Source organism: Pan paniscus, chromosome 20, assembly GCF_029289425.2.
Source record: "Pan paniscus chromosome 20, NHGRI_mPanPan1-v2.0_pri, whole genome shotgun sequence".
NCBI classification, from domain to species: domain Eukaryota; kingdom Metazoa; phylum Chordata; class Mammalia; order Primates; family Hominidae; genus Pan; species Pan paniscus.
Genome location: NC_073269.2, coordinates 64291782 through 64306963, shown reverse-complemented (window position 1 = coordinate 64306963; position 15182 = coordinate 64291782). Strand labels below are relative to the sequence as shown.

Sequence of the window (15182 nt, the reverse complement as noted above, 5' to 3'; positions counted from 1 at the left end):
TAGATCTGGAAACCTATGCCTCCTTGTCTAACTGAAACTTGGAGCCCTTTGACCAACATGTCCTACCCCCCACCCCTCACCCCTTTTTGGCTGTTCTGCCCATTTTGCTATGCACATGTCATGATCAGTGCAAGGTCAGAGATAACCAGGTCCACACGTTCGTGTCTTTCCGCAATGTCAAGTGTTTACTGATGTTATTTCTTTTCTTTTCTTTTCCTTTTTTTGAGACAAAGTCTCGCTCTTGCCCCCAGGCTGGAGTGCAATGGCGCGATCTTTGCTCACTGCAACCTCCACCTCCCAGGTTCAAGCGATTCTCTTGCCTCAGCCTTCTGAGTAGCTGGGATTACAGGTGCCCTCCACCATGCTCAGCTAATTTTTGAATTTTTAGTAGAGACGGGGTTTCACCATGTTGGCCAGGCTTGTCTCGAACTCCTGACCTCAGGTGATCCGCCCGTCTTGGCCTCCTAAAGTGCTGGGATTACAGGCGTGAGCCACCGCACCCGGCCTACTGATGTTATTTCAATCACAAAAGCCATGAGCTACATGGAGTTCCCAAGGAGCCAATTATCCCTTGTGCTTCTCATTCACTTGGTAGTCAGAGCCACAGGCACGGAGGCTCAAGCCACTCCACAAGTCAGTTAATATTGCAAACCATACATAATAGTATACTTAATATAGAAATGTTATAGGTTAAACATTCCACAACCAACAAAGTGACATTTAACATCAAGAGAAAAAAGAGATAGGAGAAAGAGTTAAGGAACCAGTTCAGAGGCAGCGAAGAAGACAAAAGGCATCCTGGTCTGGGCCAGGCGGTGGGTGGGTGGTCGGTGAGGTCGGTGGTCTGCCATCCTGCAAGGAAGTCTTTGAGGTGGCAGAGCCTTTGGCCACAGAGGCTGAGTTATCATGAGTGACTGCAAAACAGCGTCAGTTAAAACAGCCATTTTGAGCTCCTGAAGGCCTAATTTTCTTTTTCTTTTATTATTATTTTTTAAGACAAGAGTTTTGCTCTGTCACCCGGGCTGGTGTGCAATGGCACGATCTCGGCTCACTGCAACCTCTGCCTCCCGGGTTCTTGTGATTCTCCTGCCTCAGCCTCCCGAGTAGCTGGGATTACAGGTGCACACCACCATGCCCGGCTAATTTTTTTGTATTTTTATTAGAGATGGGGTTTCACTACATTGGCCAGGCTGATTTTGAACTCCTGACCTCAAGTGATCCTCCTGCCTTGACCTCCCAAAGTGCTGGGATTACAGGCATGAGCCACCGCGCCCGAGAAGGCCTAATCTTTTATAGTCACCTAGTAGTCCCCTGGTGAGAACTGGTAGTGGAAGAGTGTGCTTGTGTCCTTACCTGGTTAGGTGCAGTCTTTTTTTGTTGTTGTTTAATAAACAGAACATCCTATCCTTGATGGCAGAGTGTCCTATGAAATATAAAATGGAGTCTTTTGCTAAGATGTAGTTATGTCAAGTCTGATGTATAGGCTACATCGTGCACAAGCGCTTGTGGAGACTTGTGGCCTCATCCACTTTGAGTGTGCATAACCCTGCATAAGCCATAGCCTCTGCAGCTACAGCATGCGGTAAGCCTGAGCTTCTCCTTCCCTCAGCGTTTCCACCTGGGGCTACTGGGCAGCCCAAGGATTCACATTTGCCATGGAGGAGATCAACAGGGACACCCACCTGCTCCCCAGCCTCAGGCTGGGCTTCTCCATCTGGAACTCTGGGTGAGAGGTGAAACCGGTTGGGCTTCCAGGTAGGGTGGTGACTTGGAGAACTTTTCTGTCTAGCTAAAGGATGGTAAGTGCACCAATCAGCACTCTGTGTCTAGCTAAAGGTTTGTAAACGCACCAATCAGCACTCAGTCAAAACGGACCAATCAGCTCTCTGTAAAACGGACCAATCAGTGCTCTGTAAAATGGACCAATCAGCAGGATGTGGGTGGGGCCAGATAAGGGAATAAAAGCAGGCCACCCGAGCCGGCAGTGGCGGTCTGTTGGGCTTTCCTTCCAGTCTGTGGAAGTTTGTTGTTTCGCTGTTTGCAATAAATCCTGCTGATGATCATGCTGTGGATCTATACTACCTTTATGAACTGTAATACTAACTGCAAAGGTCTGTGGCTTCACTTCTGAAGCCAGCAAGACCACGAATCCAACGGGAGGAATGAACAACTCCAGATAAGAACTGTAGTAACACTCGCCGTGAGGGTCCGCAGCTTCATTGTTGAGTCAGCTACACCAAGAACCCACTGGAAGGAACCAATTCTGGACACAGGGGGACTTCGTGCACGCAGTGCTCCATGAGACCATGAGCTTTCTCACCGGGCAGGAGGAGCCCATCCCCAGCTACACGTGCGGGCCCAGCGCTCCTGGAGCTGCTTTAGAGAAACATGCTTGGCGTTGTCTATGCCAATGGCCAGGCTCCTGGGACTCTACAGGTTTCTCCAGGTAAGTACTCAGAGCCGTACCCTCCCCTAATATTTGCTGTGGTATTGGCCACAATGGGGGTGACGCTGAGGCCCTACCGCGGAGGGTCCTGGCTCCCCGCCAATGCTCTACAGCCTGACGCCATCCTCCCCCTCACCATGACCTCCCTGTAAGAGAATGGTGATCGCTGCTGCATTCACCAGGACACTGAGATTGAGGGAACTAGCAATGACACGTTGCAGCTCACCCAGCACTGGGGCAGCTGGAGCTGGGTTTTGAGTCCAGGCCATAGGGCTTGTGCCGCCAGCCTCCACACGGCCCCGCCCCACTGGGGCCTCCTGACTCTCAGGCCCTCGGGTGTCATTCCCGTAATAGTAGCTATGTCTAGAGGCAACTTTTTTTTTCTGTATGTATGTGGGTGTATTGAGATGGAGTCTTGCTGTTTCCCAGGCTGGAGTGCAGTGGCACGATCTCAGCTCACTGCAACCTCCGCCTCCCGGGTTCAAGCGATTCTCCTGCCTCAGCCTCCCGAGTAGCTGGGTTTACAGGCGCCCCCTACCACCTCTCGGCTAATTTTTGTATTTTTAGTAGAGACGGTGTTTCACCACGTTGGCCAGGCTGGTCTGGAACTTCTGTCCTTAGGTGATCTGCCCACCTCGGCACCACAAAGTGCTGGGATCACAGGTGTGAGCCACTGTGCCGGGGCATTTTAATTTTTTTAGTGATGGGGTCTCTGTCGCTCAGGCTGGAGTGCAGTGGCATGATCACGGCTCACTGCAGCCTCGATTTCCTAGGCTCAAGCAGTCCTCCAGCCTGAGATATAATCCACATACCGCGTAACTCACTCATGGCTTTTGGTATGTTCGAGTTGTGTAGCCATCCCCACAGTCAATTTGAGAACATTTTCATCACCCCGCAAGGAAACCCCAACCCCTTTAGCCAGCAGTTTCCATCAGCTCCACCTGCCGGCAACCACTAATGTATGTTCTGTCTGTACAGATTTGCTTTTTCTGGATACTTCCTATAAACGGAATCATACGCTGTGTGGTCCTTTGTGACTGGCTTTTCTCACTAAATATATTTTCAAGGTTCATCCACGTTGCAGCCTGTGTCAGAGCGTCGTTCCCTTCTATTGATTAATTTTCCATCATAGGCTGGGTATAGTGGCCCTGTGGGAGGCCAAGGTGGGAGGATTGCTTGATGTCAGGAGCTCAAGACCAGCCTGGGCAACATAGGGAGACTCCATTTCTACAGGAAAAAAAAAAAAAAAATAGGTGTAGTGGCATGCAGCTGTAGTCCTGGGTACTCAGAAGGCTGAGGCAGGAGAATCACTTGAGTCGGGGGGCGGGGGCGGGGGGGGGGGGGGTGGTCAAGGGTGCAGTGAGCTATAATCGTACCACTATAATCCAGCTTGGGCAGCAGTGCAAGACCCTGTCTTAAAAAAAAATCCGTTGTATGAATAGAGCATGTCGTGTGTATCCATTTATCAGTTGATGGATATTTGAACTGTTTCCATTTTGGGCCTACTGTGAATAGGGCTGCTATGAACATTTATGTATCCGTTTTTGTGTGTATGTTCAGTATGTTTTCAATTCCCTTGGTTGTATGGGTAGAATTTCTGGGCCAAAGGTTCATGCTATGATTAACTATCTGAGGAGCTGCTGGAGTGTTTTCCAAAGCAGCGCACCATTTTACATTCCCACCAGCATTGTATGACGAGTCCAATTTAATAGATTCATGTTCGACTGAGAAACCTGTAAATTTGGGTTTACAGGATTCCTCTGCCCTTGAACGCCTTAAATTTGCAAAGTTTGCTGGCCTGCTGGGGGAGAGGCCTGCCTTCCTACCTGTGAAGCAGGGGGCCCTGTAAATCACAGAACAGGTTGGAAGGGTTTTCCTGGGGCGGTGTGAATGTTGGGGCCACAAAGAAAGCTCACCCCTTCACCCCTTACTCCTTCAGGGTGGGTTGTCATGTATTGGGGAGTTTATTCTGAGGTGTGACACTTCAGGTATGGGCTTGATCGTACAATCAATTTAGTCCAGTCCTATCCTGATAAAAAGGAGAGTTGATTTCTATAGAACCTCTGCAAATAACCACATAGCTATTCTAGGTGCTTTTAACCCCAAAGTATCAAGCCAGGCTGATTTTTTTCCAAGAATTCACCTTGATTACTTCCCACTTGGATTCTTACATAAAATGCTTCTGAACTAGAAGTTTCTATATGTAGACTTTCTTTTCTTTCCTTTTAATTCAAGCACATTTAAAGGATTAGAGACTCAATTTTTTTTTTCCTTTTTGAATTTTTTTGAGACGAAGTCTGACTCTTGTCGCCCAGGCTGGAGTGCGGTGGTGCGATCTCGGCTCACTGCAACCTCTGCCCCCTGGGTTCAAGCGATTCTCCTGTCTCAGCCTCCCAAGTAGCTGGGACCACAGGTGCCCGCCGCCATGACCGGCTAATTTTTGTATTTTTAGTAGAGATGGGGTTTCACTATATTGCCCAGTCTGGTCTCAAACTCCTGACCTCAGGTGATCCACCCGCCTCAGCCTCCCAAAGTGCTGGAATTACAGGCGTGAGACACGGCGCCTGGCCTTTTTTTTTTTTTTTTTTTTTTTTTAAAAAAAAACAAAACTCTCCCTGTGTTGCCCAGGCTGGCCTGCAACTCCTGGGCTTGTGATCCACCTCAGCTTCCCAGTGTTGGGTTTACAGGCATGAGCCACTGCGTGCAGCTGCAACTGCATTTCTTGACTGCAGCTCAAGAAGCTGTTTTCCTGTATCTGTAGGGTTGCCAGATAAAACAGTACCCCCAGTGAAATTTGGTTTTCAGATAAACAATGAATAGTCCTTTTTAGTAGAATTTGGTCCCAAATATTGCACGGGACATACAAGACATACTTATGCTAAAATATTAGATGAATTTATCTGAAATTTAAACTTAATTGGGTATCCTGTTTTTTTATTTTCAAATCTGGCAGCTCTACCTGTTGCGTCAGCTTTATGGGTCTGTGTAAACCAATCAGACCAGAGCACCGTTCCGTTCAGACCCCATAACGTTTGCATAGCCTATTTCCTTACTACCCTCTGGCGGTAGGAGAATGTTTTGCACCCACACGAGGAGCGTGTTAAAGTCTCTGATCCAACAGACCCCAGAGACCGAGCAGTTTCATCCTGTGCCTCAGCCACAGGTCAGAAGCAAACACAGACACACAACCCCGTTGACCCTGATTTCATAGAACTTTATCTTCCGGGGCACGAAGAGTGGTCTCTTCATTGGCAAATCGACAAGCAGGCAAAAACTGACGAAGATCACAGCGTGACCAAACAACACAAGTAGGTTCCGAGTCATTGCCACTGCCAGTGAAGAATTGTCCGTCCGCGCTGTGCGAACCGGAACTAGAATCCGAACCCCAGGCCCGGCATGGTGGCTCCAGCCTGTAACCCCAGAGTTGTCCACGCTGTGGAAACCGGAACTAGAGTCCGAATCCCAGGCCCCGCACGGTGGCTCCAGCCTGTAGCCCCAGAGTTGTCGGCGCTGTGCAAACCGGAACTAGAATCGGATCCCCAGGTCTGCTGAGGCAGGAGGATCACTTGAGCCCAGGAATTTTAAGACCAGGCTGGGAAACATAGACCCCATCTCTACAAAATAATTTTTTTAACTGGGGGTGGTGGGTGGTGCACATCTGTAGTCCCCTGAGGCAGGAAGATCTCTTGAGCCCAGTAGGTGGAGGATGTAGTGAGCTGTGTTCCTGCCACTGCACTCTAGCCTGGGTGACAGTGAAACCCTGTCTCAAAAAAAAACAACAAAAACCCAGCTTGGCAAAGGAGCAGAAACGTAAGTTTGAAGTGGGCAAAACGAGAGGAATGAACATTAAGTTCAATTATTCCTTGGGGCTGGGTGCTGCGGCTTACAACTGTAATCCCAGCACTCTGGGAGGCTGAGGCAGGCCGATCACCTGAGGTCAGGAGTTTGAGACCAGCCTGGCCTCAAGTGATCTGCCCACTTCTGCCTCCCAAGGTGCTGGGATTACAGGTGTGAGCCACCACATTTGGCCTTTTTCTTTCTTCCTTTCTTTTTCTCCTTTTTTTTTTCTTTCTGTGCCTGCTTGGCTCGCTCTCTCTCCCCTCCTTCCCTCCTCCATCCCTCCCTCCCTCCCTCCTCTCCCTCCCTCCCTCCCTCCCTTCTTCCCTTCCTGCCTGCCTTCCCTCCTTTCTGTCTCTCTGTCTGACTCTGTCTCTGTCTGTGTGTCTGTGTCTGTCTGTGTCTCTCTGTGTCTCTGTGTCTCTGTGTCTCTGTCTCTCTCTCTCTCTCTCTCTCTCTGTGTTTCTTTCTCTGTGTGTGTGTCTCTCTCTCTCTCTGTGTCTTTTTAGAGCAGGGGTCATACTGTGTTGCCCAAGCTAGTCTCGACCTCCTGGGCTCTAGCAGTCCTCCCACCTTGGCCTCCCAAAGCCCTGGGATATACGTGAGCCACCATGCCCAGCCTTATGTGGGAATTTTTTTGTTTTGTTTTGTTTTGAGACGGAGTCTCATTCTGTCACCCAGGCTAGGGTGCAGTGGTGCGATTTCGGCTCACTGCAACCTCGGCCTCCAGAGTTCAAGTGATTCTCCTGCCTCAGCCTACCAAGTAGCTGGGATTACAGGCACCCACCATCATGCCTGGCTAATTTTTGTATTTTTAGTAGAGATGGGGTTTCACTATGTTGTTGGCCAGGCTGGTCTTGAACTCCTGACCTCAAGTGATCTGCCTGCCTTGGCCTCTCAGTGCTGTGATTATAGGTGTGAGCTTTCAGTGACAAAATTGGGAGACACACCCAGGGCCACCAGGGACGTGTGGGTCAACCCGGCTTTCTTTGAACCTGGTGGTCAGCAGGTGCCTGAGCTGCTCCTCACCCCTCCCCATTGCCCTGGCCTCTTCCTGCACAGGTCAGCCCCTCCTTTACACTGGCCAGCCTCAGCGACAAGACCCAGTTCCCATCCTTTTTCAGACTCTGCTCAGTCACCTCATGACCACCCATGCAGTGGTGCAGCTGATGCTTCACTTCCGATGGTCTTGGGTGAGCGTCCTGGCACAGGGGGACGACTTTGAGCTGCAGGGCAGGTCTCTGCTCGTCCAGGAGCTGGGCCAGGCTGGGGTCTGCATTGAGTTCCAACTCCACATCCCCACTCGGGAGTCCCCGAAAATGAAAAACGTCATCCGGCTGATGGAGAGCTGTACGGCCACCATCATCCTGGTCTTCCTTAACAGCTAGCACTTCCGACTCATCCTGCAGTGCCTGGCAGGCCGAGGCATCCTGGGCCAGGTCTGTGTCAGCTGGGACACTCTGCACATGGCGCTGGCCCTGACTGTGCCAGTACATTCTGGGTTCTGCAGGGCTCATTCAGCCTCCTGCTTTGCAACAGCCAGCCCCCCACCGACTTCCCTGCACCCCGCCAGGACCCCAGAAGACATGTTCATATGGAGATTCTGGGAGGTCACCCTCAAGTGCACATAGCCCCATAGGAGCGGCGGGGGGCAGCAGGGAAAGCACAGCGGCTGCGGGAGTCCAGTTCTGCTCAGGAAATGAGAGTCTGAGGGTTGAGCACTACCCTTTCCAGAAGGAAAGCAAAGTACACATCGCCTACACAGTGGTCTAGGCCATCGCCCAGGCCCTGCAGGCCCTGGCAGGCTGCAAGCATGGGGACCAGGGGTGTGCCGATGCCTGGGACTTCCAGCCCTGGCTGGTGAGAGGCGAACGTGTGGAGTGGGGCTGAGCATGGTGGCTCATGCCTGTAGTCCCAGTACTTTGGGAGACCAATGTGGGAGGATCATTCGAGCCCAGGAGTTCAAGATCAGCCAGGGAAACACAGTAAGACACTGAATCTACAAAAAAATTTTTAAATCAGCCAAGCACGGGCTGAACACGGTGGCTCACGCCTGTAACCCCCACATTTTGGGAGGCAGAGGCAGGTGGATTACGAGGTCAGGAGATCTCGAGACCATCCTGGCTAACACAGTGAAACCCCATCTCTGCTAAAAATACAAAAAATTAGCCAGGCGTGATGGTGGGCGCCTGTAGTCCCAGCTACTCAGGAGGCTGAGGTAGGAGAATTCCTTCAACCTGGGAGGGCAGAGCTTGCAGTGAGCCGAGATTACACCACTGCACTCGAGCCTGGGTGACAGAGCGAGACTATCTTTAAAAAAAAAAAAAAAGTCGTGATGATGCACGCCTGTAGTCACAACTACTTGGAAGGCTCAGGTGTGAGGATCGCTTGAGCCCGGGAGGTTGAGGCTACAGCAAGCCATGATGGTGCCACTGCACTCCAGCCTGGGCAACAGAGTAAGACCTTGTCTCAAAAACAAAGTGTGGAGTAGATGATTCAGGGAAGGGGAGACAGCAGGAAACTCACTTGGTCTGCTGGGGGGGAGGACAGGGGCAGTGCTCCTCAGTGAGGATATCTTGTATTCACAGCCCTAAGCCACATCTTAGCAGGAGCACTGGACGAAGATTTTTTTTTTTTTGAGACGGAGTTTCGCTGTGTCCAGACTGGAGTGCAATGGTGTGATCTCAGCTAACTGCAACCTCCGCCTCCTGGGTTCAAGCAATTCTTCTGCCTCAGCCTTCTGAGTAGCTGGGATTATAGGCATGTGCCATCACGCCTGGCTAATTTTGTATTTTTAGTAGAGATGGGGTTTCACCATGTTGGTCAGGCTGGTTTTGAATTCCTGACCTCAGATGATTTGCCCACCTTGGCCTCCCAAAGTGCTAGGATTACAGGCATGAGCCACCGTGCCGGGCTGAGGAATTTTTTGTTTTGTTTTGTGTTAAGACAGTGCCTTGCTTTGTTGTTCAAGCTGGAATACAGTGATGCATTCACAGCTCACTGCAGTCTCAACCTCCTGGGCTCAAGTGATCCTTCAGCCTCCCGAGTAGCTGGGACTACAAGCATGCACCACCATGCCCAGCTAATTTTTGTATTTTCACCATGATGCCCAGGCTGGTCTCAAACTTCTGGGCTCAAGCGATCTGCCCACTTTGGGGTAAGTGTTGGGATCACAGGCATGAGCTACCATGCCTGGCCAGGATGAGGGGTCTTAAGTCCATGCTAGCTTTGTGACTGAGGGATCAGGATGTCTAGGTGTTCAGGGACCGACCTGTGTAGGTCCCGCCAGGATTTTACTCCACTTGGAGTGTGATGGGAAGGCCAAGGAGGAAGTGTTTGCTCAGACGGAATCCCTGGAGCAAGGGCCACACTGTGGCTTTTGTGCGTTCCTTCCTCCATGGAAAAAAAATTCTTAATTCAATTTTACCATTGCCTTGGTCTAAAGATGAATATATCCTGGGTTGGACTCATTATTATATGTTCATTATTACTTTTTTTTGAGACAGAGTCTTGCTCTGTCGCCCAGGCTGGAGTGTAGTGGCATGATCTTGGCTGACTGCAACCTCCGTCTCCCGGGTTCAAGTGACTCTTCTGCCTCAGCTTCCTGAGTGGCTGGGATTACAGGCGTGAACCACCACCACGCCTGGCTAATTTTTGTATTTTTGGTAGGGACGACGTTTCACCATATTGGTCAGGCTGGTCTCGAGCACCTGACCTCGTGATCCGCCTGCCTCGGCCTCCCAAAGTGCTAGGACCACAGGCTTGAGCCACTGTGCATGGCCCATTAATTACTTTTTAATTTTTTTCTTTGTTTTTACAAGCAGTTAACATTAGAACATGTTCATGGGACCCTGCAAATATCACAGCCCTGGGTCTCTCGTGCCTCATGGATACGTTGGCCCTGCCTGAGGCAGCCCCTGCTCACCACGGTGGCTGAGGGCCTGATGCATTTTGCACAGCCCCTGGGACTGGCCCTGCCCATCTACAGTGTCATCCATCCTTCCCCAGCTGCTTCGTCCTCTCAAGAACGTGCGTTTCAAGACCCCTGATGGGACAGAGATCATGTTTGATGCCAACGGAGATTTAATTACAGAATTTGATGTTGTCCATGGACAGAAGACCACTGAGGGCTGATTCCACTTTGTCCACATAGGCATAGTCAACCCGTGAGCCCCTCTGGGAGACAGAATGACTGCATGTGACGAAGGAGGACCTCTAGGTCAGTTTCCAGGGTGCAGAAATGATCCCAGTTCTGGTGTATTCGAGTCAGAGGGAAGCACAGAGGCCAGCGGTGTCCCTATTTGGTACATGAAGTTGGTGCAGCTCTAAATTAGGCCAGTCATAACTCAGCTATGCTGTTTAGGGATACTGAGCCCTTCTCTGAGTGAGGAAAGACATTTACTCACCACCCAAAATGAAAATATTAAGAGTCACACAAGCTGAATCAGAGTCTCCATCAGGAGTTTTTTCTGTAGTATTTTTCAGTGTGTCAGTATTCCAGGATCTGCCCAGTGAATACACTTTGCCAAACACATAGTTAATCTATAATCTGTAGAAACAATGCTTATCACTGGCTTGCTGTCAATAAATATGTGGGTAAATCTCTGTTGGAGGCTCTCAGCTCTGAAGGCTGTGAGATCCCTGATTTCCCACTCCACACCCCTGTATTTCTGTGTGTGTGTCTTTAATTCCTCTAGCACCGCTAGGTTAGGGTCTCCCCGACTGAGCTGGTCTAGGCACTTATTATTAACAGCGGCTCAAAGAGAATGAATAAAGGTCATTATTATTAGGTAAGTGTTTTATTGAAATATATAGACAAATGCATAGATCGTAAGCGTGCAGCCCAATGAATTCTCACCTGGCAAACATTCCGTGTCCCTGGTCCTCTCATCAAGAAACAGAGCACAACCTGGCCCTCCCAGAAGCTTTCATACCCCTCCCAGCCATTGTCTTCTCCCTGCAACCCATCCACTGCCCTGACTTCTATTGGTGTCAGTGGGTTTTGCTTGATTTTTAAACGTCCTATAAGTGGAATCACACAGTGAGTGTTCTTTTGTGTCTTGCTTTTTCCTCCCAGTTGTTTGTGAGATTCATCCTAGTGGTGGTTATGTGTGGTTGTGGCTCTCTTGTTCTAATGACTGGTGAGATCCCATTGTGTGGACGCACCACGGCTGCTTCATCCACTCCAACAGGGATGGGGGATTTGAGAAGCCTGCTGATTAGCGGCTGCAATGAGCCGTGTCTCATTGTTGTGTCTTTTGGGGACATACAGGTGAATTTCTGTTGGGTGTGGCATTGCTGGGCCACAGGTAGACATACCTGCAGCTTTTTTTTTTTTCTTTTGAGAAGAGGTCTCACTCTGTTGCCCAGGCTGGAGTGCAGTGGTGTGAACGTGGTTCACTGCAGCCTTGATCTGGGCTCAAGAGATCCTCCTACCTCAGCCTCCCGAGTAGCTGGGACTACACGTACATGCCACCCCACCATGCTTGGCTAATTTTTTAAAAAATTATTTTTATAGAGACAGGGACTCATTATGTTTCCCAGGCTGTTCTTGAACTCCTGAGCTCAAGCAATCCTCCTGCCTCAGCTTCCCAAAGTGCAGGGATTATAGGCATGAGGCACCATGCCAGGCCATACCTGTGGCTTTAACAGACACTGGTGGTGCTTCCAGTTCACACTCCCACTGTGAGTGTAGGCAATGCCCAGTTGCTCCCTGCATTAGTTTCTATAGCTGCTGTTAACAAATTACCACAAGCGTATGAAACAAAGCACATTTCTTATCTCACAGTTTTTATGGTTCAAAAGTCCGAGTGCAGCCAAGTGTGGTGGCTCAGACCCGTAATCCCAGCACTTTGAGAGGCCAAGGTGGAAGGATTGCGTGAGTCCAGGAGTTCAAGACCAGCCTGGGCAACAGGGTGAGGCCCCTGTCTTTACAAAAACAATAATAAAAAAAACAGCTGGGTGTGGTGGTGCATGCCTGTAGTTCCAGCTACTTGGGAGGCTGAGGGGGAAGATGGCTTTACCTGGGAGGCGGAGGTTGCAGTGAGCTGTGATCGAGCCACTGCTTTCCAGCCTGGGTGTCAAGAGTGAGACCCTGTCTCAAACAACAAAACAAAAAGAGCAGTTGTTGTTACTACTTGGAAAAAATTAACCATTTTAAAAAAACATGCAAACATGTATACGGGGCGTGTATTTTTCCTTGTGCCTCAGGATCTAATGTGGCCCATCCCATCACTGGTATCTCAAAATTATAAATCTGTGGGGGAAAGAAAGAGATCAGACTGTTACTGTGTCTATGTAGAAAAAGGAAGACATAAGAAACTCCATTTTGATCTGTACTAAGAAAAATTTTTCTGCCTTGAGATGCTGTTAATCTGTAACCCTAGCCCCAACCCTGTGCTCACAGAAACGTGCTGTATTGACTCAAGGTTTAGTGGAGTTAGGGCTGTGCAGGATGTGCCTTGGTAAACATGTGTTTGCAGGCAGTATGCTTGGTAAAAGTCATCGCCATTCTCCAGTCTCGAGTACCCAGGGACACAATGCACTGCGGAAGGCCACAGGGACCTCTGCCTGAGAAAGCCTGGGTATTGTCCAAGGTTTGCCCCCCTGAGACAGCCTGAGATGTGGCCTCGTGGGAAGGGAAAGACCTTACCGTCCCCCAGCCCGACACCTGTAAAGGGTCTGTGCTGAGGAGGATTAGTGAAAGAGGAAGGCCTCTTTGCACTTGAGATAAGAGGAAAGCCTCTGTCTCTTGCTCCTCATCCCTGGGAATGGAATGTCTCGGTAGAAAACCTGATCGTATATTCCATTTACTGGGATAGGAGAAAACTGTCTTATGGCTGGAGGTGAGACATGCTGGCGGCAGTACTGCTCTTTACTGCACTGAGGTGTTTGGGTAAAGTCAAACATAAATCTGGCCTACGTGCACATCCAGGTGTGAATACCGTACCTTGTTTTAATATGAATACTCTCTCTAAGCTGAGAAAGCTGGATGGACTCCATTTGGCTCCTTCATTTGCAAGACCTCAAGGGCTCCTTACCCACTCCCTTCCTCAAGGACTTAACTTGGGCAAGCTGACTCTCAGCATATCAAAGAGTGCAATTAACTGATAAGGTACTGTGGCAGGCTATGTCTGCAGTTGCCAGGAATTCGCTGGGGTAATAGTACCCTAAAGCCCCCGCGTTTGTGTCCGGCAGATAGCACCCAGAGCCCCCGCACCTATCACCTTGTGATGGATTTAAAGCCTCTGTACCTGGAACTGTTTGTTTTCCTGTAACCATTTGTCTTTTCAACTTTTTTTTTGCCTGCTTTACTTCTGTAAGATTGCTACAGCTAGGTTCCCCCTCCTCTAAACCAAAGTATAAAAGAAAATCTAGCCCCTTCTTCGGGGCTGAGAGAATTTTGAGCACTAGCCATCTCTCGGTCACCGGCTGATAAAGGACTCCTGAATTAGTCTCAAAGTGTGGCGTTTCTCTATAACTTGCTTGGTTACATCACAGGCACCGCACCTTTCCTTAAATTTATTTATGACACAGAGTCCTTTGCTCACATGTTTTCCTGCTGACCCTCTCCCCACCATTACCGTGTAGTCCTGCCACATCCCCCTTGCCAAAATGGTAGAGAGAGTGATCAATAAATACTGAGGGAACTCAGACTGGTGCTGGTGTGGGTCCCCTGTATGCTGAGTGCCGTCCCCTGGGCCCACTTTTCTTTCTCTACACTTCGTCTCTGTGTCTTATTTCTTTTCTCAGTCTCTTGTCTCCACCTTGCGAGAAATACCTACAGGTGTGGAGGGGCAGGCCCCCTTCAATCAGTAATGAATAGGTGTGAAACGCTGGTAAGGCTGGTTTAGTGCATAGGGAGCCTTCCTTCACATGGCTGGTGTCGTTACGATCCTGTGGCAGACTCAGGGATGTGTGTCTCCCACAGGTACAAAGAGATGTCTTCTGTGCCCAGAGGAGCAGTACTCAAGCCGCACCAGAGATGGCTGCCTGCCCAGGACAGAGACCTTCCTGGCCTTTGACGACCCGCTGGGACTCACGCTCGCCTTGGTGGCGCTCATGCTGGCCAGCCTGGCAGTGCTGGTCCTCAGACTGTTCTGAAGCACCGAGACACACCTGTGGTCAGGGCCAACAACAGAGCTCTCAGCTGCACGCTGCTCACCTCCCTGACCCTCTGTCCCTTGCCTTTCCTTGGTTGTCCCACAGCTGCCACCTGCCTCCTCTACCAGACCACAGTTGCTGTTGTGTTCACCATGGCTGTCTCTTCCGTCCTGGCCTTCAGGGTCACCAGGTGACAGGGTCTGGGTGTGCCTGGGACCTGGCGCTTCCACCTCGGTGGTCCTTGCTGCTTCCTTGGTGCAGGTTGTTCTCTGTGGCATCTGGCTGGGCACTTCCCCACCATTCCCAGATGGGGACATGGCCTCAGAGCCCAGCCACATTGTCATCCAGTGCTGAGAGGGCTCTGCTGTCGCTTTCTCCTGTGTGCTGGGCTACCTGGGCCTCCTGGCTGGGGGCACCTTCTTTGTAGCCTTCCTGGCCAGGGGTCTGCCAGACGCCTTCAACAAGTCCAAGTTCCTCACCTTCAGCATGCTGCTGTTCTGCAGCTTCTGGACAACCTTCCTGCCCCTGTACCACAGCGCACAGGGCAAGTCCACTGTGGCCGTGGAGATCTTTTCCATCCTGGCTTCCATGGCAGGGCTGCTGGGTGGCATCTTTGCCCCAAATGTTACATCATCCTGCTAAAAGCCCGAGCGGAATGCCCCAGACTGGGTGAGGTGAGGACACTGGGATCGGTGGGAAACATGGAGCCAGGAGCTCCTCAACCTGCGCCATAAACCCACGAGCCAGGCCTTGTTGAAGATATCAGGGCCCCTGATTTGAGCTCTGGGCTTCTGTG

General features: G+C 50.4%; 1 protein-coding gene across 1 annotated transcript; it reads left to right on the top strand.

The window, feature by feature from the left end:
* The first annotated feature begins 1625 nt into the window (after positions 1 to 1625).
* On the top strand, positions 1626 to 15064 carry LOC106634149 (vomeronasal type-2 receptor 116). The gene is given in 11 exon segments (XM_055102879.2): positions 1626 to 1733; positions 2274 to 2379; positions 2382 to 2446; positions 7346 to 7409; positions 7412 to 7931; positions 7933 to 8143; positions 10235 to 10476; positions 10478 to 10499; positions 14144 to 14381; positions 14384 to 14570; positions 14572 to 15064. Coding segments are annotated over 11 exon segments (2226 nt in total). The 5' UTR covers positions 1626 to 1655.
* The last annotated feature ends 118 nt before the right edge of the window (positions 15065 to 15182 follow it).